The sequence below is a fragment of the Crocuta crocuta genome, unplaced genomic scaffold (genome assembly GCF_008692635.1).
Source record: "Crocuta crocuta isolate KB4526 unplaced genomic scaffold, BGI_CrCroc_1.0 scaffold374, whole genome shotgun sequence".
Classification (NCBI taxonomy): Eukaryota; Metazoa; Chordata; class Mammalia; order Carnivora; family Hyaenidae; genus Crocuta; species Crocuta crocuta.
In genome coordinates, this window is record NW_027532613.1 from 2,761,609 (window position 1) to 2,787,771 (window position 26,163).

Here is a 26,163-nt window from a genome sequence, read left to right on the forward strand (position 1 = left end):
AAAAAAAAAAAAAAAAAAAAAAAAGACAGACTTTCTTTTGATGTCAGTACTGGGCATTTTATCTGTGGACAGAAACGTCTGGTGTTTAAAAAATTAAACATCTGTCAGGGAGAACGCCTCATTCCTCCTTAAGGGAAGATCTGGATTCAAGGTTCCAGGGAAGACGAGTCTACAGTGAGGCACCTTAAGTAAGTATGGCTGAGCTGTGCAAACGCATTATATAGCCTCCTCCTACAATGCCAGGTACACACACCACACCAAGCTGGGAAGGCCAGGAACATGGCTGTTAGAAGAAGAAAGGGTGCTATTAATTGCATTCCTTTCCCAAATGCAAAAAACAAACAAACAAACCAAACCAAAAAAACCCCACCCACAAAACAGCCCATCATCTGAGTGAAACCTGTGTGAACACAGTTCATTGTCCCCTGCTCTGCCGACAAAATGAAAGCATCGGGAATTAAAATTCATCGCAGCACACACACACACGGAGAGAACACCAAGAAAGCAGACCCTCAGCTATGTTCTGCAGCGGAGAAAAGAACCATTTCATGCAACGCACAGAACCAGGAAGACTCTTTTCTTCCCTGTTCAATTATGTATCAGAAACCCTGGCCCCATGAGTAAGTGGGAGTTGTATTCTGCATACTTGCGTTCTGCCTTCTCGTTCGGGCCACTGCTCAATGCAAGCATGTCATTTCTTCCCGTGCACTCAGAAAAATTATAGGTCCACATGGCTGTGGACACCACCGTAAACACACACCTTCCCCCCACAGGCACACACCCACACCCACACCCACACCCAGAGAGGCATGGGGCTCCTGTTGACGTGGGGCTTAAGGCCTCACACACAAGCTCACCTCATTAGAGCCTCATAATGGGCAAGCCTGGAGCACGTCACAGTTGTGATGAAGTGTAATGTTTTCCACACTCTGGCCCCGACTCTACCCTCAGCAGATGAATTCGAGAACTCTGATCTGGACTCTGGGCATACAGATTTGAGGGGGGCTTGGCTATGCTTTCTAGCATTTTCCTAGCACTGAGGAGGAGGGCGATGAGGAGGCCACTGCCCGCGAGTGCCCCATGTAGCCCCCACACCTCCTTGCCTTGCCTCTCGGTGCCACAAAGCAGGTGTGCTGTCAGGAAGTAGCAGCTCCTGCCCTCTCTGCTGCCCACTCCACCTCCTACCTCTTTGTTTCTCTCTATTCCTTCCGTTGTTCTCAGTCTTGGCAACGTGTGTGTGTGTGTGTGTGCGCGCGCGTGTACGTGTGTGTGCACATGTGTGTGCACGCTGCAGAGGGGAAGGACAACAAAAGCTGGGAAGAGATGCTGTTCTTTGGTCTCCTTGGTGTTTCTCTAATCCTATTCTGTTGTTTCACACGAAGGGAAATTTGGGAAACTCTCCTCATGCAGAATAGTCTTCACATTAACCACCCCAGCTCTTTCGGTTCTCCTGGCCACGCAGACAGCATGCGTAGGAAACCACACCAGGGGAGAGCCTCCATGCATTCACAGCTGTGGCTTTTAATACAAGGGACAATGTCGGGCAGCACCGCGACCCAGAAGTCAGCTTGGCAACAAGCAGCAATCTGGCCAAGAGCCGCCATAACTCTATACTCACTAGATGGTTGTGTGGTTGGGAGGGCGGGAGGAGGCCAGGTCGCTATGGAAACACGAAGGGCAGAAAGGGCACAGAAAGGTGAAGGAGAGAACGGAGATATAAATTATATTTGTAAGTAAATATATGTATCTGTTTATATGCATACTAGACCTTATTATAAAGAAGGGGATATTCTCTCACCTCCTTCTTCCATGATTTATCAGTATGAATACAGAGATTAAAAGAATTATCAGAGGTTTTGCTGACCAGTTACTCTCCTGTGGCAAGAAAGAACATAATCCTCATTTATTCTGACCACAGACTGCAGCTACTATGTGCTGGGCACTGTGTCTTGTGTTCTTCAAACCTAGTCTTGGATTTTTGCAGATACCTACAAGAACGGGAGGAATCTACCCTTCACTTGAGAGATACGGGCTCTGGGGCTCAGGAGGCGGAGCGACTCATTCAGGCCCACGGAGCTGAGCGTGGAGGGAGCTCACGCGGGATCTGAACCCAAGCCTGTTGGGTCTCAAGCCTGAAGGCCTGCAGTTCCAGCCACTGTCGGGACATCAGCACCTGCCGAGGCGGGCCTGTTTCCGAGCCAAGCAGATGCTGCAGGCGGCTTCTGAGTGCGGGGCTTGAGTCACCTGCTGAGGCTGTGCCCAAAGTGCGCCACCTTCCGATACGGATCCCTGAGGGAGGATCCAGCCCGGTGGGAGGTGCCTGCCCTCTGCCTGTGGCTCTGGGCACCTGCTGGCATGACATCTCGGGCCTCATGCAGCTGCACGTGCCCCCCGCCCTCCCAAAGCTGGCTTCAAAACTCTGAGTCAGAGGCCCTGAGCCTCGAGGGAACAGCAGGACAGGGCAGCCAAATGAAATAAGATCATAAATGAGCGAGGCTCAGTCGGGAACGAGATGCCTGACACCAACCAGGTTTGGGGTCCTGCTTCTGGGTGGGCAAACACAGCCTGGTGAGCGCTGTGATGGTTTTTTGGGTGTGGGGGTTGGGGGGAGGGCGATTTACTCATCCTGTTTTATGGAAGAGAGAAACAAGGCTCACTTGTGAAGGGTTAAGTAATTTGCCTGAGCGCCTACTGCCAGGCACATCTGCAAGCAGACACTGTTTATTTTCGCACAAATATTTACGAGACAAGTATGCATTTATGGAGAAAGCGAAAGCTACAGGCCTCGCTATCTAATTTCAATGTCTGAATCCAACTGTGCCAATTAAAACGAAGGGTGAAAACACAACACCCCAAAGCATTTCTTGTGACCCTGCAGAAGAGATATTTTCCTTGGCAAATCCCTTTGGTTACTCCAAATGTCAGCTTGAGTCCAGCCCGGGAAGAATCCCGAGGACAGGGCCGGGCTGGGCTGCGCTGGCCCCTGGGGAGCCTGACTGCAGGATTCACTGTCACTTGTCTACTCTTCGGGTGGGGAGGGGGGTTGAGGGGGGTGGTGCCCCCCGAGAATCGGGGATGCTCTGCGCCTGCTTCTCTTCTCATTGCCTCTCTAAAACCCAGTGCTGCTTTCTGCCAACAGAGTTGAGTTATCACCTGGTGGAGGAGATAACAGAACGCAGACCCACCGTGGCTGGGGGAAAGCAGCCTGCGGAGAGATGGATGAAGAGAAGGATACTCACTATCGGGATGAGACAATGGAGCGGGGGTGGAGGAGCTAGAAGGAGCCGCTGAGGAAAGAAACAGGAAGGTAAAAAAAAATTAAAAAAAAAAAAAAAGGAAAAAATGCTCATTGCGGCACACATACGGAGTGAAAAAAAAAATGGAAGAGCCAACCCCGGGGTGTCAGTGTTGGGAGGTGAAGCGGGTTAAAGCGCGGAGGAGAAGCCCCATGCACGAGGGCAGGTGGCCTGCGGGCCAGCGGAGAGCAGGGCTCTCTGACTTCAGACCAGAAGCCCAAGTCCCTGCCAAGCCCCAGGGTGCGGGTAAGGGACCGGGCCAGGGACCGCGGCAGAGCCTGCAGCCCGGCCTCTGGTTCAGCAGGAGCAGCTGCCTCTTTAGGATCGGATGACGGGAGCAGAGGGAACCCGGACCCTGGCTTAAGACGAACGTGGAAAAAAGGAGGCTTTGGCTTTTCATGTGCTAGATCTCCATGCGCTCCCGTACAGGCCTCCGTCTCCACTCTGGGCACGTACTAGAGCGAAGCCTGTAAGCCTCGCTCTCTAATCTCGATGTCCCAACGACAGAGGAAAGACCTTCCTACTGGAAGTTTACTACCGGGGGAGGAGGGCGGGGGGGTCCAGGAGTGTTTGGCATCTGGAGGATCCTCTAACCACTGCCGCCCCCCAAAACCCTACACGGGAGGGGATTCTCGAGATGCTGCTGTGAGTGTTACCCTCGCTCCCTCCTGGACAAAGGGACGCTAAAGAGACTGGGACCGAGTAAGTAATGCTCACCCCACTTCTGGCTTGGAGGACCGTCAGCAAGGGCTCATCCGAGACATTCTGGACACTGAATAGACTAGTTTTTCGCTGACAAGTATTCTGAGGTTGTTCGGTCAGCAATCACAAAACAAAGGCCCCTCTAAGAGCTAGATGAAAATCTGGAAAAACGTCACCATACCTCCAGCATTGCCTGGGCTCGTGGTTTGGTCTCCCTTTTCCCTCCCAGATGAGGGACCTCATTAAACCACGCGAGGACAACGCACGGGAGTCAGAACAACATGGCCTAGTCACTCATGGTGACTTGGTGGTCTGGCTAATTCATGTCCAGGTGTATGTATGTCTTTCTCTCTTTCTCTTTTGCTTTTTTGGCTTCAATTGTTTGCATAACTGTCCGTATTATTCTGGCAAAGGGGCAGGGTTTTATGTGTTTTAAACACAGTATATTAGAATACATTTAATTTATACTTGCAATGTGTCACTTAGGGGGCAAAGTTTTGTGAAAACATCTCATGCCTCTTTTACAAACCAGAGACTCATTTCTGATCTGTACACCCGAAAGAAGCTGTCTGTTTGCTTCACAGTTCAGAAGCATGTTAACATTCAGGCAATGAAATGCTGAAGGTGCGTGGCTCAGTCACGGAGAGAAGGACGCACGATCAACGGTCACATCATTGCGCTAGGGCCTCGGCAGCTTTGATAGGGAGGCAGCCCCTCCCAAGGCAAACGGAGGTTGTGAGCTTTCGCTCGCAGACATCTGGCCCCAAAATACACGAAACAGGGACATCTTTCCAGGCTGGAGTTGTCTGTTTGTTTGTTTGGCGTCACGATTGCCTCGTTACCTTCACACACATGTACGAACGGTACACAAAGGAATCTTCGAACAGGTGAGCCATGCTTTCTAATATGGGAGCTCAGAAGCAGGAGTTCTCTGAGGTTATTTGGGGCTTTGGCATGTTCGTGCCCCTGCAGTCTATTAGGGAACCAAGAGGGTAACCCCGTTATTGCCACATCTCAAGGAACGTCAAGAGATAAACTAATGTAAAATGCACTGGCTCTCACCTACTGCCTCCTACCCAGGGGGTGGGGGACAGGGAATGGGGGTGGGGGCTCTGGCAGCATTGACTCTGTTCAACATACAGCTTCTCTCCCTTGGGGTGAGCGTGCACCGAGGGCCTAACTCCAGCATCGCGGGACCAGGCGGTCCATCTGCACCCCAACATTATAGGAGGGGAAAGCACCGGCAATCCGCGAGACAAGCTGGTGTCAGAAGCCAATGCTGCTGTTCTTGGGCTTGCTGTGAGCACACAACTGAATTGATGTCTGGTTTTATTTACCTAATTTCACACAACCCTTGTGCCCTCTGTGGGAGGGAGAACTCAGAGAAGTCCTTCCTAAAACGTGCCCTCACTTGCAAGTGGCAGTCAGTGAGTAGGTTTTGTCATGGCTGTGGTAGATGCCGGAGTGGCCCTTCCGACCGTATTCTTCTTCAGGATGGGTCTGGGTACCCCGGGGGCCAGGCCCTCCCTTCAGCCTCTCGAGGAAGGTCATGAGCGTACAAGAAAGACCACACGAAGGAACCTTAGTGAGAGCGTGATGTTCTCACATGTGCGCTGCCTCTTATCCCGTTCAAGTTCTTGACAAAGGCACTTAACGCTAGGGCTGGGCCATGGCTCTCCTTATCTAAAAGGAGTTTGATTTTTTTTTTTGTAATTCTTTAGGCCATAGCTTTATTAGGGAACTGAGAAAACGGACTTTGCTTTGCGTGCCACTAGCAATGCCTCCTGCTGGATGTTCACGCCCTCCTTGGAATGCACAGTTGACCACACCGTTTTCCAAAGGGCTTCTTGGAATCTGGGTTAATTGCCCACTTTCTTACTAGCAGATAACAAACAACGAGGTCTAGAGGTTGCCCTCTTTTTTTAAATTAAACACTGACTTTTAAAACCTAGCATCTGTTTAAGAAATTCTTCACCTTTACAAAGGGTGAGCTGGCAATGAATGAAAATCCCTTATGGGCTTTGAAGTCGAAGCCCCGGTTACTGTGATTTGGTACCTAAACCCCAGGTACGAGTAAGACACTCAACAAGGACGCCTCATCCCGGCCTGCCTGTCTGTGACTATCCTAAGCCGCTTTCATTTCCTGATCACAAGCCAGAGCCGTGGAGGCCCAAACTGAGAATAAGGGCCCAGGAGGAAGTGCTCTCACCTTCAGAGCTGCCCCTTCTGGGTTAGCTCGGGGCACAGGTGTGGCCCGGAGCTGACAGCTGTCACTCCTAACCTGACCGCCCCAATCCCCAGTCCTGACTCCTTCCAGAACTGGTTCCTTCGGGAACCAAGTCTGCTGAGATCATGGATTTAGTGCTCCGCTCAAAATCTCAGAACGCCTACACTGAGCTACTTAGTTTCTGCTGTTGCTGCAATATTTCTGAATAAATTTTAACAAAGATAAGCTTCCCTGAGTGCCTTTCAGGAGCTGGGAGCTTTTTATGAAAAGAGTGTGCCGCTTTCTAAATACCTTTCCTTCCGAGTGTCTCTGGGTAACACTCCCCTCCACTATTCTGAGCTCAGCCTAGGAGCAAGGGGCAGGCGTCAGCAGGAGTGAAGCTTGGGGGCATCTTGGAGGCGGAGATCAGACCCCTTGNCCCCCCCCCCCGCCCAGGAGGAGGGAGGGGGCCGGCCTTCTGTAATCCGTGCTCCTTCTGTTCACTATTTACAGCTCACAAGTCCTTCCCATGCAGAACTCCCCCTCTCTATAGGCTTGGCAGTGAAGACACTAAGTAGCTGGTCAGTCTTTCCCAGTGGAAACGCACACCGAAAATAGCCACGCGCGAAAGAACACAACTGACCGGAAGTGGGGATCTAACCCCCCAGCAGCTGCCTGCAGTCCCCACCTGTGACTTGGGAGCCAAAGCTCATGTTATCCTTTACAACGGCAGCTGCTGCTCAGGCCTCCTGGAGCCCTCCAGCTGCCACAGACAGAAAAGGGAGGCGCTACGAGCTCAAGCCTTTTTTCTCCTCAAAGCACGTGTGCAAGTCCTTGCAGCTGCTTTTCCCTGTGAGGGGGTTCTGGATCCCTGGGCAGGCTGCGGCCACTTCTCTGTCATCCTGGCAGAAGGTGAGGCGCTGCTCTCGCGTGTAATGCAGAGAACACCCTCTGGCTCCCGCCTCGCTTGGCTTGGCGGCATTGCCACGCGGGGGCATCACACGCAGAAATTAATCAATACACACAGCTTCCAAGGACACAGAAATTGCATGCTCTACAACGGGACAAGTGTTAGCTTCTTGGAGGAACGTACAGACATTAACAAGAGCACAACTAGACTAAGGTCAGTGTGGTTAGGGCCCGGACGGCATCATCTACTTCAGCCTAGGGGACGAAAAAGGGGCCGGAACTAAATTAAAAACTAGGACTAGCAGATGTTAACACTATAGAAACAGATAATGAGGTATGAAGAGGCACTTACGTGGAAGAGGGCTGTCTGCATTTCCCATGGATGGAACACAGACGATAAGAAAAGACAAGAGACAGACCCAAGGGGGAGAAAAAAAAGATGTGAAAGAAATGAATAGGCTCAGGACAGCACATGGAATTGGAAATTCAAATTATCATGTTATTTCAAATCCAGAAAGAAGCAGTTCCTGGAGAAGGAAGATGAGACAGGTCTTCTGCTTCAGGAAGAGGTAGGGGGGTTGCTTTGCGGGCCTCTGGCTTCAAAGAGAAGGAAGCAAGGGGTTGCCCTGCGTGGCTTTTAATCCCAGGAACGAGTGAGGGCCGGGGATCCCTGTGACCGCCCAGGGGGTGGGCTGTGCTGCACCCGCTGCGGCTGGGCGGACGCACAGTCCTCCTAGCGGTGCGGGTCTGTGGAGGGCCATCAGCAGAGCCCGGCCTTCTGCGGGACAGCAGGGAAAGCGAGGCAGGCGCAGTCTAAGCAAAGAGGGAACGATGGAGGAAAGCGGTGCCATCCTGAATGCATCAGGAGGAAGCAAGCGCCTCTCTGGAAAGAGGCTACAAGGGAGGGAGACCCTGACGCGCTCCTGGCGGGGAGGGAGGAGGAGCAGAAGAGTCAGGGCCCAGCCACCCCGTGCGCTTGTGCACTGCCCGGGTCCTGCTCCCCCGCACGTCACACGGCAGCCCCTGCGTTTCTGTGACGTCATCTCTCTGCCGCGTCGAAACTCCCACGCCTAATTACACCAACCATCAGTGTCTGTACCCTCTTCCTTCAAGTCACAGGGCGCTTTAGGGCCTTTGTGACCTGTGTCCGAAGGCGGTATCTCCCAATTCCCTCCACAAGGCGCCGCCGCGTCTCTGCCTGCTCCCTTTACAATGTGCCAGGGGTGTCCTCTCTGGCTGTTAGCCTAACAGGCGGACTGGCTACTGTGACAGTGTCACCAGGCACTTTGGGGAAGAGAACAGAAGGGGCTGGGCATCAGCCGTCACTGAGGGCCCAGGAACCAGGAGGGGGGACCTCCTGGAGCAGAGGAATCTGAAAGACAAAAAGCTGTCATCCGAACCATGGACGGGGCAGCTCAGGGTCCTCTCTGCCCCCAAGAGAAGAGGGTGGGGGTGGGGAAGAGGCGGGGCGCCGGCTTTTACTTACGGACTGGCTGCGTCTTGAACTCGGAGGCTGTGCTGATCTCCCCCAGCCCCTTGCCGTTGAGGGCCGCCAGCCGCACCGCGTATGTCGTCTCGGGCTTCAGGCCCACGATGGTGACGATGCCCTCCATGTTGGCTGTCGCGAGAATATAAGAAAGATCACCAAGTGGGGAAAGCCCGTGGGTAAAAGGGAGCAGCCGCTGTGGAACGCAGCATCAGGTCTTCAAGAAATTAGACCCCGCATTTCCATGTGACCCACATCTGGGTACACGCACCAAAGAACTGAAAGCAGAACTGGAACGGACGCCCACCCACGTTCGTAGGAGCACTGTTCACGATTGCCAAAGACAGGAAACGACCCAAGTGTCCATCAGTGGGTGAGTGGACACACGCAGTGTGGTCCTGATACAGGGGAGTATCATGCAGCTTTACCACGGCATGAAACCCACTCGGGAACGTGCTACAGTGTAGGTGGACCTTGAGGACATCAGGCTAAGTAAGCCAGACACAGCAGGACAAATACTGCACTATTCCACTCATCTGCAGTAGTTAGAACAGTCAACTACACAGAGACGGGGAGTAGAATGGTGGTTGCTGGGAATGGGGAGCTGGCGTTTAACGGGCACTGAGTTTAGGATTATGAAAAAGTTCTGGAGATGGATGGTGGGGATGATTTTACAATAATGTGACGGTGCCTAATGCCACTGAACTGTACCCTTAAACATGGCTAACATGGTAAATTTCATGTTCTACCTAGTTTGCCACAACAGAAACAGAATTAGAATGTTAACTATATTTTAATTTAAAAATATATATTTATAAAAAGGGGGGGGGGAGGGTGGAATCCAGCTTGCAGTAATGACCAAAAAAAAAACCCAAAACAAAGCCCGTTGGACTGTCACGTGGGATCGACTGCCATAAAGTTGGTGTGAGGCTTCAGAGGGAAGTTAGGGAGATAAAGAGATTGTTTTCTTCTGGCTCCAAACGGGCAGCCCAGAAACTCCCCCCTGAGGTTCTCCACCCTGCAAAAGCTGAAGGAGTGACGGAGGCTTCCTGGTGAAACAAATTCTGAGTAAATCAGGGCCGGACGGCGGCCACCCTTGTACCACATACAGGACAGGGATTAAAACTTTCTATGGAAACAAAGCGTATTTCACTGACGTGTCCTGGTTAAACCCCGTGGGGAGAGTTAGACACAGTTAAATACTCCGTCTTCAGGGCAAAACAGTCTGGGCTCGGAATCTTCAAACTGTAGGCATCCAAAGGTCATTCTGAAAACTTTTAGTTTGGAAATCTATCACGGGATGGATTTAAGAGCAGACTCATCTCTCTGGCAATTTGTTATGTGGTCAATACCGTCATCACAGGATAGTCCCCGAGTAAACCAAGCAGGACTGGATGGGTGACGGCAGGGAACCCAAGGCCTGGGCCACCCACAGGTGCAGGGCGGGGGGTGGGGGGGCCCGGACTCCTCCGGCTGCGCTTAGCGCCTAAGCAGGGCTTCTGCTCGGAACGTGGTTGAGATGGCCTCGTCCTGGCATGGTCCTGAGAAGCAGGTTCTGACGTGCCAGGGGACTGAGGGCCAACACTTGCAGAGGACATGCGACCGGGCCCAAATTCTAGAGAGACGGGGATGGTCCTGCAGCGTAGGGACAGGGACGGATGGCGGGTGAGTGTGTGCCCCGCACCAAGCAACCCGTCATTCTAAAGGGAATGTGGACTCTTCGCCACTTACCCTCCTTGGCATCGTACCACTTGAAATGCCACACTTCCTCGCCCACTGCTCTCCACTCGGCCTTGTATTTGAGGATGGGCACCCCGCCTGTGGCCTCGGGCTCATCAAACTGCACCTGTGCTGTGCTGGAGTACGGCTCCACCTGGTCGATGGACGGTGACGAGGGGGTGTCTGTGGGGAGGGCACAGATGGAGAGCCGGGTGAGCCCGATGAGGTCCAGGACGTAACTCCCAGTCACAAAGCTTGTCTCCTGTTTGTGCTCGTTCTTGGGAACCTTGTCACCTGCATCTGGTCCCCCAGCCGCCCACCGTATGAGTCCCTCCCAATGGGCCCGGTGCGCACACCCTGGAGCCTCTATAGGCTCTGTGCTTCCTGACGCTCTGTCTTTGGCTCCCCTGGCCCTCCCTTCTTTCACTCTCCTAGTGTCACCAGAGGGCACGGACCAGGCCATCAAGGGCAAGGCGAGTGCAGCCATGAGGGCGCCCACCTGCTTGGACGAGGATGAACTCCAGAGATTCCTGCCCGATGCGGTTCACGGCAGTGCAGTTGTAATTCCCGAAGTCGTTTTCAGAGTCCGGGGTCACCTTCGGGAAGAAGGAACTCATGGGTTACTAGCGTCCTGTGGAACGGCCATGGACTCACATCTTTATTTATAGGATTACTTTGTAAAGAACATTAGCTCCAGCCCAGCCTGAAACCAGAGAGAATCGTCAAGGGGCTAGTGGGAGAGCACACCCGGCCTCCCTGGCCATGACCCAGGCCCGGCGGGGGGGGCGGGGAGCAGGGCAGAGATTCAGTTTCTTCTGTTGCCAGTGGCTGCCCTGGTCAGGAGATGTGAGACAAGCAAGAGAGAAGCTTTTCGCTGCATAGGGCAGCCTACCCAGAGTCAGACTTTACCTTCTCCACCCTCCCCTGCCCCCGCCCTGACTCACCTCCAGGTAGCTGGCGGAGGGGGTGTTGTAGATCTTGATATTACTGTAATTGGAGCTTGGCAGCAGCTGACCATCTCGGAACCACGAGATCGTGGCACTGGGGTAGGCAAACACCTCGCACGTGATGTTCACTTGGTTCCCCTCCCACGTGTAGACAGCCACAGGGCCCTGCAGCTTGGGGGCGTCTGCAAGGAACGGCAACGGCCATCAGGGAGACCACCACGACCCAGGCGCCCCGAGCACCCTGTCTGCTGGCCCTGGCAGGGCGTGCGGGCCCTGAAGCAGCCCCAGTGCCGGATTTGGTGAAGCCCAGGCCCTGCAGCACTGCTGGGAGTGGCAGGGGAGACGGAAGTGCCTGTAGGCTTGTAAGAAGCCTGGGGCGGTGGGAGGGACGACTTGGGGACAGAGCTCAGGAAGGTCCAGGCTGCTACCCTCCCCTTTCATCCTGACCCTGCACGCCCCCTCCTCCCCCCGCCCATCGTTTTTCCAGTCGGTGCTCACACTGCACTTCGAGGTACATGGACTGGGAGTCCTGGCCGATGGTGTTGCTGGCAGTGCAGACGTATTCTCCGGCGTCTGTGTACTGGACGCTCTTCAGGGTCAGGGACGACACGCGCGCATGGCTGCGCACCACCATGTGCCCATCCAGAGTCTGCCGGGAAGGAGGGGAGCGCGTCAGAGCCCGAGGCGGGGCACGGGGTGGGGGTGGGGGGCAGGAGACCGGGCCACCCCTCATCTGGGACCAGTCTCGCATCCTCTCCCCGAGCTGTGCCAATGCCTGACTCTCACCTTAGGTCCTGGGTAGTGTGGGAGGCTCTGGAGAGCACCACAGGAACGTGCGTGGATCCAAAATAGAAAACGGGACTTGAGTTTGTGTCAAGCGGCCTAGACTCTGTGCCAGGTTGGGTTGGGGTAAGGTCAACCAAGGTCCCCCCGCCCCCCGCCCCCTTTTTGTGGCACGTCTAAACTGGAAGCAAAAGCCCTGCTGGCAGTCGTTCCAGGAGCAGCAGCCTTGCCCCGTGAGATTCTGGGAAACCTGCACCTCTACGCCTTCGTTCCGGGAGTGAGCCCATCTGCCAGTTCCATGGTGCATGCATGCATAATGGGAAAGCCCAATGTGCCAACTGCAAGAAATTATGCAAGAAGCCTATATTCCTGCAGATGCCTCGCCTTCCTGAATGCTTAAAAGGAAACTAATTTCATTCAAGAGAAAGTTCAACAACTCAATGATCAGGAGCTGGTGAGAGGAAGGGAGGGTAGCTGGCTCTTCTCTCCAGGGTTAGTGGCACAGAGTCCCAGGCAGATCTGGGATCCTTGACACCACAGCCACCACCATTTTCTAGCCCCTGAGACCATACTTGGCTTCCCGAGTCTCTGGAATTACAGGGATTGGTCAAAAAGTGAGTAAGCATATGATCCCTAGGCAATGGGTACTGGGTTATTTCCAAGAGGCTCTTGTCTTGACATTCTAACATGGTTGCTGGCCTAGGAAAAGTCTGGGCATGTTGCCCAAGTTCAGATCCTCAAGGAAGTTGGTAATCTGAAGAAGGAGTCTGGCTCCTCACAGGCTGGGCCACACTCTTATCTCCAGCATATGATATTCTGTGGGGATGGACAGGTGAGTGTTCTGCATCGGGCATCTGTCGTCCCACGGGGCTGAGCCTTTAGGGAATGAGAGAACACCTGCTTCATATTCTTCTGCCATGCTGGTTTGGAAGCCTGAGACCCAGGACTGCAATGTCATACAGCAGCCAGTTTAGGCAGCTCAAAAGCAAGGTCCCATTGGCGTTGTGGGGCAGTCTCTGCAGATCTGTCCATCACTAACAGACCTAATCCATCTCAGGCATGTAAGCCCCATTGAGGTTCCTTCTGGAAGCTGGAACACCGCTGCCGGCAAGGAGGCAGAACACCAAGCAAAATCATCACTGCCTACCTCTGCGAGGGCCACCCCCACTGTCAGAGGAGTGCCCACACATTCGTGGCTCTCAGCTCCACCTGAACTGTAAGTCTGCCAGCCTGACTGGTTGAGGAGATGCCACACATTAGTGAGTCAGGACAGCAGACAAGTGTGGAGAACCAGGCCAGGAAGCCTCAAGACAGCCGGCTTGCTGAAGATCCTGGGTCCTAGGTCCCCCTGCTTCTCGTGGGCTGATGGAGTTGTCCCAATACACCCCAGTAGTGACTTCCATGAGCCAAACAAATTGCAACCCATCAGATCTAGTGGCATCGAAAGCACGAAGCCACACCAGCAAGGATCTTTAAAGGGCTGACCTGATCTGCTTGTCACTTCTGTCTGTCCCCAGCACAGCCAGGACAAGGACAGAAAGGGTTCGAGGTCCATCCCCNCACGCCCCCCCCCTTCTGATTATCTCAGTAAGAGCACAGGTTCAGCTGCAAGTGACACCAGCCAGCGGCTGAGCGACGATTGCTTGTCACCCACACGCGGCTTGTCCTGGGCCCGGCACCCACAAACACGGAAAACTGACCAGATCTTTGGGAAGTCAAGAGAACATTTCCACAACGGAAGCAGTATTGCAGCAAAAGATGCAAAGAGAGTCACGGAGGTAAGAGTAGGACAGAAACAAATCAGAGAAAACCGGGCATGAGCAGTCTTTTCTCAGAATATTCTAGAAAAAGGTTGAAGAGACGCTTGGGAAATGGTTTCATTGACAGCTATGCCCTTCCCCCCTTCTGTGTGTTCTAAATTTCTCTATGTGGAAAATTTTCTCATTTGATGGTCTCAACAGACCAGTAGACAGCCCTCTACAGAGACTTCTTATTTTGCAGTGGCTCACGACAGGATTGGCTCACGACGGGATTGAGGATGGGAATCTGCCAGATGCCAAGTTCTCCCTCCAAGGGGAAGCAGATGGACTCCAGTGCAATTAGACTGTTTCCCTCCAAAAAGTTTGACCCTGGCGCTTGGACAAAGTCAGGGTCTGCCACCCACAAGCCATCCAGACCAGGAGTCATGCTGATAAAGTCCAGGCTTGCAGAGGAAGCAGATGATCTCTGGGCAAGAATGGAAAGACAGCTGTGACAAGAACACCTTGTTTTGCAAAAATAGCATGAAGGGCAATCACAACTATCCTTCTCATCAAAACATTTGTGTGCCCCTCCTTCCAGGTAAAAGTGCTAATTCTCAGAGCTTATATAACGAAAGTGGCCATAATCCAATAGCCTTCTTTGGGGCTCATCTGGACTTAGGGTCTTCATCTCTGAATGAGACAAACAGGAGGAAATTCTGAGCCCCAGGGGTGCCACTCGCTTGAAAGTCAATTCTGTCCAAAGTGAGATACTCAAGATAAGGATACTTCTGGTAAACAGAAGTGAGTTGTCTGATTTCCTGGGAGTAAACCTATGACTTCCACTTATAATAATAATTCTCTTAACCTCCCTTAATGCTCCCTGATAAATCTCACATTCCCCTCTAGCCAGGTCTAAATCAGAATGACAGGGGAAGATGTAGAAGGCCAAATAGAATGAGATGTGGAGTTACTGAGGGGTGGCTGCTAATTAACCTCTCTTCTCTCCTTTCCCCAATCCCAATGGGTCTGTGACTTTGGGACAATAAAACAGCCAGGCTGGGATGGCACTAAGCAATCTCTTTGCCACAGGAGGGAGGCATTTCAGTGAGATGAACACCTGACTATGGTCCCCCATGACGTGGAAGATGGTAGGAAACAAAGACAGTTTATCGTACACTGGATTTGATCACGGCAGTATGCTCACGTGTAGACACTAAGATCAGTGCTCGGGGATATGGCAGTCAGCTCTTCAATATTAAACAGCATTAAATATTTATAGCCATGACCTGAACACATGAGTTATGTGTTCCAAATAATTATCATTTCTGGAAGACTAAGAGGAAAGAGTTACCTAATTAAAACACAGTGTGTAGGATTGCCATATTCTACATTTGTAGTATTAAAATATCAAAGTTTCCCCTGGAGAAGAGGCAAAAGCTATTTAAAAAAAAATATTTATGGATTCGATCCTTGAACCTCGTCTAAAGTATACTAGTTTTTATTTCGCTATCTTTCACTTATATAAATCAGTGAAAAAATGACAGGCATGATTGTAGCTAGGGTCATGAGTGTGTGACATGAAAATCTAAAGATCAATACTTAGCTTCAGTTTTCAAACGAGGTCCCACATTACCCAAATGGAAGGAAGCAGCCAGAGAAATCTCAAAGGCTAAATGCTACTGACTTCTAAAACCATTTGTGCCAAACCATGCGAATCTCATAAATTCAATGATCTATAAAAGTAACATAGGTGTGCCCGGCAATTTGGGGAAACCAAAGAGAGATGTCACCTGCATTGCTTTGACATGAAATGGGTTGTGATCGTTCACTAGGACTGACCATTCTAAAATAAAGCGAGCAACAAGATGAGTTGAGCTGGAAAGGGCTGAGTGGGTTGTCAGACCACTAACTCTGTGACTTTATGACCCAAAGCCACATCAACCAGGTGAGAGATAAAAAAATAATAATAATAATAATAAAATAAAATAAAAAATCTCATTTCAAAACGCCTGGCCTGGGAATTGGAGCGATTTATTTCTGTAAGTATAATTACCTGGAGGTGATTTTACCAGCACCAGCAAGAGAATAAGATCCAATTTTAAGAAGTAATAAGGATTTGTTCATCCACTCCCAACACAGCTTGCTTGCTCATTCTAACACGCTATTGCTAAGTAACGTCTACCACTATTGACCTATTCTTTAATCTAACTAGATGACTAATTAGTTTAGCATGTCTGGTTATTAAACTGTAATGGCGAGTTAAACTGCGATGCTTTCAAAACTAAAGACTGGCTAGTGGTCAGGTAAGCTATACCTCCTGCTTCTCCGGTCGAGTCCACGAAGCCTGGAGAGAACAAGATATAAAACACAACAAGAAAGCAGTAAAATTTTACAACATGTTGCTTCAGAGAATTGCTGTATCACACTGCATTTCGTGCACATGCAGCTTCTTTTCAACTCAGAACTTTTTCCAAGGCTCATTTTCAACGGTGTGTTTATTACCCAGTTGAATTTAGGGTTTAGCTTATGTTAAGCTTTCCCCACCCCCTTCCGCGCATTAAGATGTATAATTCAAAGGAGAAGGCTTTCCTAATCTTTGGTCGACATACACAAGGGTACCAGCAGACACAGTAGACTGCACTTGTTCCAGAACATCTTGAGTATTTCTCGTAGTTATTTCATGACACTACTAGTTCTAACCATAAAATCTAGAGATACTTTTAGTGTAGGTTTCCTCCTTTGGATTCTATCAGACAGCTTATTGCAAAAATACGAATGCCATTTTGTGCTCATGCATTTTATAATTCATCGCATGCATCCTATTAAAAAATCACGTTTTTATCTTTCTAAAAAAGGAACTAACAAAGGAGCAGAGAGAGACATTAGGAATGGCTAAGTACGAAGTCCTTAAAGTTGGTGGTCAGAAAACTTCCAGGACAGCACACTCTGAGCATCGCGGCAGGCTCCAGTCAGTTCTCAAAGGGAGAGGAATGCCCAGATGGCATGCAGGCTCAAGCGTGCACCGTCAGCCTCAAACATGGCATTCACAAAGGAGGGAGTCAACTCAGAAGCACAGAGGTGTGGGTATTGTCCTACCCACAGCTGCATATTCTACTTATCTGGCACTTGGGTATCTCCTACGCTTATAGGTTTTCTGTTTGCATAGCGAGACTCCAAAACATCCTACCTGCAGTTGCTGTTTTTATTAAATGGCATGACTGCCCGCTTGTCCCTGATGCTCAGATGGAAAAAGGAGAGAACAGAGACCAGAGACAGAGCAATGCAATCCAGGTAGTGCACATGGGTTAGCAAACATTTAGTAAGAGTCCACTAAATGCAAAGAGCTTTGGTGAGACATGAAGATGGAGAGGCTGGGTTATGTCACGTCATGTTGGAATGAAGAGAAAAGTGAGGACAGAGGACCATGCAGAGACCAAAGTGTCGGGGTGCCAACATGTCACATGTGGCCGCCAATGAGAAGCTTGTCTGTCACATGCCAGGGCTGCATGAATTAAGACATTTTTTTTTTTAAGGGCTATCTCATAGGGAGTTCTTTGTTTTTCAGATCTGATCCTTCTTATGCCTCTCCCAAAGCACTACGGTTTTGTGTCATTGAGAAGAGGTAGGTGTTAGTAAGACAATGCTTCCAGTAGCCTGACCTCCTGCCTGTGTGTCTGATAGAATGGTAGGCTGTGCCTTGGCCCTGATAGTTTGGTGATGGTGTGCATCTCACTTTAAGACAATCCGATGTGCAAATATACACACGTAAAACAAATTAGGATATGATTAGCCATGCTCTAGAAATTTTAAGTTCCAGATTCTTTTACTATTCACGTTTTACTACCTCACATACGAGTCTGGAGGAATATGTACACACACTAAAGTGAAGCATCCCTATACTTATCCTAAAGTAGACCCTGCTATCCCTCTGCCCATATCCCAAATACGCCAGACTCTAAATGCTCATCGCAGGCACCCTTTCCAGTGTTTATATGTGGGCACCTGGTTTGCATTAATGAGGAATTCTTCCCAGTGACAGAAAGATCCAGTTTCCAGGGAATCCAGAATTTCAAAGGTCTCTCTTACTTGTGGGGATTTGTGGGATACTCTGTCAGCCAAAGACTTAAGGTTCACGAAATTCCATTTTTTCTACCTCTACTGGGCTCCACTCTTTGCCCCTCTTCTTTTCCTTAAATATTAAGGCTTCGTATGCATTCCTTTACCAGTCATTTCAAAGGCATGTTCAAACAAGAGGCTCAAATACGCACACCGAGAACGTGTTCTGCTAGTGACTGATTGTGCAAATCAGCACCCAGAGGTCTCTCTCAGTATGTAAATGGTACCTGGAAGTTAGCCCCCTCACTCACGTACCTGGCAATATTTACAATGAATCTCGGTAGGGTGAACAATGAAATGAGGTGGATGTGTACCTGCATTATGACAATGTCCTCCAGCCACACAGATCAAACTGTCCCATTATGATGTTCAAATATGGTTTGTTTCAAAGTCTTCTTTTTGTTTGTTTGTTTTTGGCCAACAGAATGGATACTAAGAAATGGATTAACTTTCAGACAGAGCATCTACCCTAATGGTCTTAATGACCCAAATGTAGTCTACCTGTTATCAGTTGTTGAGCAAAACCAACTCAACTAGCTGAAGCTCAGCAGACTGATAGTAATCAGTCTCGAAGGAGTGATTGGACAGAACCCAGAGACGCGATCAGATAGGTTGTGACAATCGGGCTCAGTTTACTGGATTTTGCTTATTGTTGTTGTTGTTTTTTTTTCCTTTTCCCCAATGAAGACGAACATGAGTATTCCGTTAGAAAGTTACTAACCCTGTGCCTATGGTTGAAAGCCTTTTCTCTCCTCTCCTCTTAAGAAGGGTAATACTAGACAAACACTAGACTTAACTAAGCAATGAAGTGAAAGACCAAGCTGCTTTACTTAGCTTACATTGTAACCAACTTTATTAAATAAATTATTGAACCTTCCACGAAAGTCCTCAAAATCATGAAGAGCACCATGACATTGGGTGCTCTGCCTTCTAAGCCAGTGACCCAGAGGAAGGCCCTGGTAGCATTCTAAGGACTTTGTGCTTGACCTTGTCCCAGTCAACATTTTTATCAGAGACCTGGACCAACATATTTCAAGGAAGTGTTCACACGAGGTTGGAGGCAACCGCTGATCCAGATGCCGGATGACAGCTGCCTGGGGATGGCTGCTGAACTGCCTGCCTTTGGGCCTTGCGATGTGGGGTCACCATCATTAGATCTCATTACTTTAAAAATATGTAAACAAGATCGGGGTGGGGGGGCCCACGTGGCTTGAAATGCCCTAGACGTACAGACCTCTAAGGACAGTTCTAATAAAAGCCAGACTTTCCTGGTTACAAGGATGGACTGAAATGGTTCTCAACTCTCAGAAAGAGTTTGTGTAGGTGGCATTTTTGGTAATTGAGGTGGTTAGAGGTGGCTACTGGCATCTAGAAGGAAGGGAGCTGGTGGTGCTGAGTTTCTGGCCATGGACAGGACCGTCCCAGTGAAGGGACTGCCTTCCCAAACTGCCAGTGACCCCACTGAGAAACGTCAGGTTGCAACAAACAAAACACGACTTTTAGCAGAAATAAATATAAAATTCTGCATTTTGGGCAAAACAGTCAATTGCATAAGAGCAGGATAGGGGCGATGTGGCTTCAAGGCAGTTCAGATAAAAAAGAGCCGAGCATTTTAGTTGACTACAAGCTCCAGGTGAGGCAACACAATGAGGAAACTGCTGCAGGGGCTAATGCGACTTTAACCGCAAGCTGGCGTCCGGATCGAGGGGGTCAGAGCTGCACGGAACACTGCCGTAGTTACACTGGGCACCACAAAACTTCAGGGGAGCGTCAGCGCACTGGGACCGCCGGCACCACCAGAAAGCACAAGGCGGGGAACACACGACCTCAGAGACAGGAAGGCCACTGACTGTGCATAAGAGAAGAAGAGTGGGAACGAAGGGAAAATCCAAGAGCCCTCGCACAGGGGACTGAGCGGCACAGCAGGCGGAGCGGACAGGACAAGGGAGCAGACCTTCCCGATCACCAGCGCTGGCTGGCTGTCTTGCAGAGTACGGTCGCCACCACCCTTCAGGGAATGGCCGCGAGGCTTTCTGGCAGATATGCTGGCAAGTGAGTGCCAGGTGAGACTAGACAACCTGGAATAGGGCCTCCCTTCCCGCCTTCCAGGATTCCAGCATTTTGTGTGGTCTAATTCTCAGGAGACTTCCTGACCTCTGCGGTTAGACACAAGCGGCTATTGTTATCTGCTTAGCGTATCAGCCTGGGTTTACAAAGCCAATTGTTTTCTTTCACTCCTACGCTGCAGTGACTCTAGTCATCTCGGTCCCTGGTTATATACGATGCACCTTCAGGTGGAGGAGAATATGATGGGCCACTGCCAGGTAGAAGTGAGATTTATCACCTGGAGTCCAACCGGCCATCTTGGTTTTCTTAATCACCAGCTATCTCGGTGTGGGATGGGCAGCAAGCCTCCCTCTTTGATGTCAATATATATAACTGATAGAAATGGCAAGGTTTATGTGCAGGGGTTCATTTACGCAAGTAAGTTAAGCTGGTGTCACATCACTGGCTGGTCTGGAGGACTTGCCCTAATATTGGTTCACTCATGCTCTAGTAATGTCAAGTAAGCCTGAAGGCAGTCTGTAGCAGAAGGAACCACAATGTAATCTATGTGGCTGGGTTTCCATAGTATCTCAGATTGAGACCAATGAGCTACACTGATGACTGAATTATACAGTACCTACTTGGCCTGAGATGGTCTCTTTTGGATACCTTTGGTCTCACTACTTAGTAAGTACGAGTGTGTATTAGTGCCTGGTTATTTGTTCTCATTCTGTAAAAGTGAGTTCACAGGTATAAGCCAGAAGTGCCCACCTATAGAACTTAGGGTAGGCACAAATCTTAATGGCCCTTCTGGTCTAGCTTAGCTGTTGAGCTATTCCCAGAAAAGACATCGGATTGAAAAGCATCATTCATCTGGGATAGATATTATTTCTGTCCTTTACTGTAGGTCAACGATACACACTGGTTCATTCTGGACAAGTCTACTCACAAGCCTGATGTAGAAAAATCTGGCGGGAAGCAGCCCTGTGGTTTAAGCCCTGAAATGCACATTCAATCCATGTAACACACACAATGGGAGCTGAAATCTGAGCCTAGGGTATAATTCCAATGCCGATAAAGAAAGTATCTGAGTAAACACCACATTTCCTAGTCCAGTTGGTTTTCACAATATCGAACAGCATATGTGAGTTTCAAAAATACTTAGCAGTTCCTTGAGTTTTTGTTAAGTGGAATTCAACTGTGGAGGTAAACCTTGCAAAGTAATAATGGGCTTTTTGGAACAGCAATTTCCACTCCTTTTGATTTGGTTTCATTTTCTATTAGCAGGGCGGAAGTCAGACCCTCAAATGCAAATCCCAAGAACAGCTCTGGCATTTCACACTATCTCTTCTTGACTTTATTTGAGTTTGTCCTCTCTAGGGATTCCCTTTAGGCAGGCAGAAGAGTGAAAATCTATCATTTTTGACATTTGGGTCAATAAGCAATCCATGATAAATGTTCTTTAAGGCTAAGGCCATTAGTCCTGAATAGCTGACAAAGTTTTGGCCAACTAACGAGAAGCCCATTGCTAGAGGGTATATGAGAGGAGATTGGAGAGGTGCCATAAGTGGGTTTAAGTTGCTTTGACATCAAGCTTCTTCTTCCTCCTGCTTTTGCCAACTCAGCAGCAAAGGGCTGCAATGATGTAAGATTATCTAAATTTTTATATATTGTCAATAATAAAGATAGCTTTCCAGGGGACTATAAGTCTACACGCTTCAAAGCTAAATCTTCCCAGTCGTTTTAATTTAGCAGGAAGGTCGCTGCCATGTGCTTAAGCTCTCTGCGAATGTACTGCAGAACCCAGTGGAATCATCATCACGTAGAAACTGCTAATTATTTTTGCCAACAGAACAAAATGATATCCAAATGTGACTGAAAATACAGGCAGACACAAAGGCAACCAAGCTTTTGTGCGTAGAGTGCATGTATAGCATGAGTCTACAAAACACAAGGAAAGGAATTAACAGGGCTCATTCTGATCCCTGCTATTTCTGGGCAACGCTTCCTTGGGTGCCCTTTGACATGATGGTAATATCAGCTGGGGCCTCAGGATCTTGGCTTCTCCTTACTCCTCATAGCTCCATAATCCAAAGTCACTACCCTCTTCTTCCTCCGAACGTCTAACTTGACCATGCCTGCTATTATCACACCCTTGCCAAGTCTTTGCAAGAAACTGTGGTCCTTCCACTGTAAGGGGACACTGATGAGGCCACAGCCAGGCAGGCTGGAGGATGGAGGCCATGGGATCTGGCACAGCCTCTGGTGCCCGCATTCCAGCTTTGGGCTCACCGGAGACAATGGGGTATGGCCAGACACAATCTGCTTGGAGCCTGCGTCCCATGCCCTGAAACTCTCTGGGGAGGGACATCATACCTTTTCTTCGCTGCTGATGTTTCGGGTAGAAGTCCTCCAGGTGATAGAGGGAATGGGGTCTCCTGAGGCCTCACAGGTAAGGGTGACTTGTTCCTCCAGTTCCATGGCCGTCTGGTTCTCTACATAAGTGATTTTGGGTTTTGCTGAGAAGACAAGATATGTTTATGAGTCTACCTGATCTTTCAGCTTTCTGGTTTAAGTTATTATATGCACCCATTCAACAAAGGTTACGTACTTACTAAGTTTAAGGCCCTATTCTAGGTGTTGTAGGAGATAAAGAACAGAATCCTCAAGGGGCGTGCAATTAGGCATATGATAACATCGAAGTGATGGCCAAAGGAACAAGATCCCTTAGAGTAAGAATGCTAAGGGCAGTGGGTAGAGAAGGCACAGAGCAGAGGGAGATTGCTCCTCTGGCTGGAACCTTCAGGAAGGGAAAAAGCGTTTGGGCTGGGCCATGAGACTTTCAGCACGTGCAACTCTGGGACAGAGGCAGTCATTCCAAGTAAGAATTTCCAAGTGTAGAAACCTGCTTGGCTGAAAGCAAAGAAGCAAGAACATGGGAAGAGGGCAGTGTGGCAGGAGCCGGTGTTTGCTCCTCATGGCAGGGGGAGGCGATGCTGGGCCCGGCACAGAGATCGTGACAGGCTGGCTAAGGTGATTGCTTTGAATGATCTCGGTGGGGCTGATGGAGGCCCACTGGCGGTATTTGATCCGAAGAATGAAATGGCCATTTGTACTTCATGAAGGTTAATCTAAGAAAGACTCAAGATGATTTAGAATGGAGGAAACCTTGAGGTGGGAAAACCAATTTGGAAGCTCTGGCCATGCCCCGGATGTGGCTTCATACAGCCCCGAACCAGGTGGTCTGGGGTGAGGGGCCGATGTGAAAGGAAGGGCAGCTTTGAGAGAGGCACTTATGGCAGGCTTTGCAGGAAGTGCCAAGTGAACAGAGAGGGCAAAGGGGGCAAGGCAAGACACAAAAGAAAGGTTGCGAAGGAGATCACGTGACTCTGAGCTTCCTGCTGGTGGAGAGAGCTGGGTTAGCACTGACTCCAGGAAGGAAACATGGCGAGTGATGGGTTGGGGGCTGTGAGGTGGGCTGGGGCGGGGAGGAGAGGAGATGGGTTCATTTTCCAAATGTTTTGGGTAATGCAAGAAAACACAAGCATTCGAAAGCTGAGTTAAACGTTAAAACATTAGAGAAAATTGACTTTTCCTGATTTAAAACAATTATACTCTGAAATTGCTAAACCTTCCATGGAAGAGAAAAGATAACACTGCACAAATGTAACTTATTTCACTAATGGAGGAGAAAGACCAGGCTAGATACACAAACAAAAAAGAAATAAATCAAATTTACAGATAATTTTGGAAAGAACTGCATTTCCTTTACATTCAGATTTGTACAGCACCCCAAGTAGGTTAATGAACTACTGCCTAAATGCATCCTACAAGTGGAGGCCCTTGATTTTGCTTTACGAAAGAGAAAGCAATGGCAAGGCTGTGCATTTTCTGTAGCAAATATCTGCTTCTGTATAAAATTACCCATCTAGATCAAATATTCCACTACAGTTAATCTGTACTAAACAGTCTGCTTAGCAAATCCTTTTTTGATGGCAAGCACATAAGCACATCTCAATCCAATGTGGTCAAATGATCGCAAATTAGAATTGATGGGGTCCAGTTGAGTGTGGTTTTGCCCTAGGAAGGTTTTGTCTCTGTCTTGATACATAGGATTTTCGAGGTGGTCACAACTCCTATTGAATAGACTAAGTGTTAAGTGTGGCTGGACAGGAGGTTTTAGAAAGATAAAAGCTGAATTTCTGCTCTGTTAAAAGCACAGACTGAAAAGTGTTAAAAAAAAAAAAGATAAATAAATAACATTCGGGCAAACAACTGAATTCACTGAATGGGACAGTTGTTTTGAGGTCTGGGGGCAGTCACAGGAAGGCTGAATCTCTGGCCTCTTGAAATCTGGATGGATGGGGGCGCCTGGGTGGCTTAGTCGGTTAAGCGTCCGACTTTCGCTTAGGTCATGACCTCGCGGTTCGTGGGTTCGAGCCCCGCGTCGGGCTCTGTGCTGACTGCCGGCTCAGAGCCTGGAGCCTGTTTCAGTCTGTGTCTCCCTCTCTCTCTGACCCTCCTCTGCTCACACTGTCTCTCTCTCTCTCTCCTAGAAATAAATAAAACATTAAAAAAAAAAAAGAAATCTGAATGGATGTCGTGACCTAGACAGTGTGCGCTGACCTTCTCCTGACCCCCAGAACTTTGTCCTGGCAGGAAAAGGTTAATAGAAGACAGACAAGGGATAGTTAACATCTATTAAAGTTTGGTTTGGTGGCTCCATTTCCCAGAGGGTTACAAAGGGTACGCTGTACAAATCTTTAGAAAAAAGGAAGGTGTATTATTACTAAAAACATTATTAACAATAGCTAATTTTGGATGGTCTACAGAGGGCTGTTGGGAAGGAAGACAAGGTTTTCACTGATGACTTAACCTCTTTGCGCTACAGAAGCCAGACTCTTGTGAGAAGTAATTGAAAGCTTAGGATATTGCCTTGGAGACAGGATACCGATCTAATTTATTGTCCAAATCAAGACACCCTTGAGGGTGGAAAGGGATGCTTTACATAATCACCTTGGACAATGGGCACTATCGGGCTAAGAGGGATAGATACAGACAGGGTCATTTCCCTCTGCACCCCAGGATCCAGAGGAAGCTCTCCAGGTTTTACCTTCAGATGGTACTTGTACCATCTTAATTAATGTCTGTTGTGGGCCGTTGACTTTGGATCCCCGCTCTATATTCCACCTGCTGCTATGGGACTTAATATCTCAGATCTTTCCACGGCACATCTCCCTATGGACCTTCCTGTGAGAACAGCTGCCCCTGGGAGTTTTCCAAGCACACTGGCTCTCCTCTTCCATCATTCGCATGGCTCTGTGCCCTGCCACTAAGGATAGGTCTTGTTTATTCCCACTCCAGTCCAGGCTCCTGTATCCCCAGCCCAAGGAGGGCTCTGGGGCCCTGAATCTCTGAACGGAGAGGCTGGGCATGACCAGGAGCACCTTCCTTCAGGCTTTTTTTTTTTTTTTTAATATTTTTATTTATTTCTAGGAGAGAGAGACCGCGTGAGCAGGGGAGGGTCAGAGAGAGAGGGAGACACAGACTCTGAAACAGGCTCCAGGCTCTGAGCTGGCAGTCAGCACAAAGCCCGACGCGGGGCTCGAACCCACGAACCTCGAGATCATGACCTAAGCGAAAGTCGGACGCTTAACCGACTAAGCCACCCAGGCGCCCCCCTTCAGGCTTTAAGCTGTGCGGTAACTCACAAGGGCTGCTGTGGTCCTAAGGGGTCAGCAAAGCAAGCCCACTGGTGGACTCGCCTCAGCCCACGGCAGCATGAAGCCTCGAGAGCACTTGTACGAGCATAATAGGAGTGTGAGGAGACAAAAATACTCTTTTAGAAGGGCCCACGGGAAGAAAAGGCAATGGAAATTCACTGCCAAATTTAAAGAAAGGTAGGATGTAACTACTTAGTAAAAAGAGCTTCTGGCTGATAACTAGGGCAATGCATGCTAGAATGTGCCCTCTTCTTAGGAAAAAATGATGTCAGTAAGGTACCATTATGGCAGTGTCTAATTTAGATATGCCCCGTACATACTAATTGCCCTCCCTTCTTGAATCAGGGGAGTTCTGCACGCTTCTCTACTGTCTTAAGCTGCCGGTTTCTTTGCTCTTCTGGCCCCACTGCTGCTGACTCTGCTACCACTGAGGAGCCTGCTCTGTCATTTTTTTCCCTCGTGGCTGGTCCTGTGGCAAGCCAAGGGGG

At 49.5% G+C, this 26,163-nt stretch overlaps 1 protein-coding gene across 13 annotated transcripts in view; it reads right to left on the bottom strand.

Annotated features, from left to right (window-relative positions):
- The window catches only part of NCAM1 (neural cell adhesion molecule 1), a 304,847-nt gene that overhangs the window by 28,924 nt on the left and 249,760 nt on the right, over positions 1–26,163 (bottom strand). For 4 of the 13 annotated variants that reach the window (XM_077780579.1, XM_077780578.1, XM_077780586.1 and 1 more), the window contains exons 8-15: positions 22,329–22,471; positions 16,105–16,134; positions 11,764–11,914; positions 11,263–11,447; positions 10,818–10,914; positions 10,331–10,501; positions 8,600–8,731; positions 7,466–7,480 (exon numbers count right to left, since the gene is read on the bottom strand). In XM_077780579.1, the coding sequence (XP_077636705.1) occupies positions 7,466–7,480; positions 8,600–8,731; positions 10,331–10,501; positions 10,818–10,914; positions 11,263–11,447; positions 11,764–11,914; positions 16,105–16,134; positions 22,329–22,471 (924 nt within the window). The remainder of the gene's footprint in view (positions 1–7,465; positions 7,481–8,599; positions 8,732–10,330; positions 10,502–10,817; positions 10,915–11,262; positions 11,448–11,763; positions 11,915–16,104; positions 16,135–22,328; positions 22,472–26,163) is intronic. The other 9 variants (XM_077780584.1, XM_077780583.1, XM_077780590.1 and 6 more) reach the window with 3 other exon arrangements.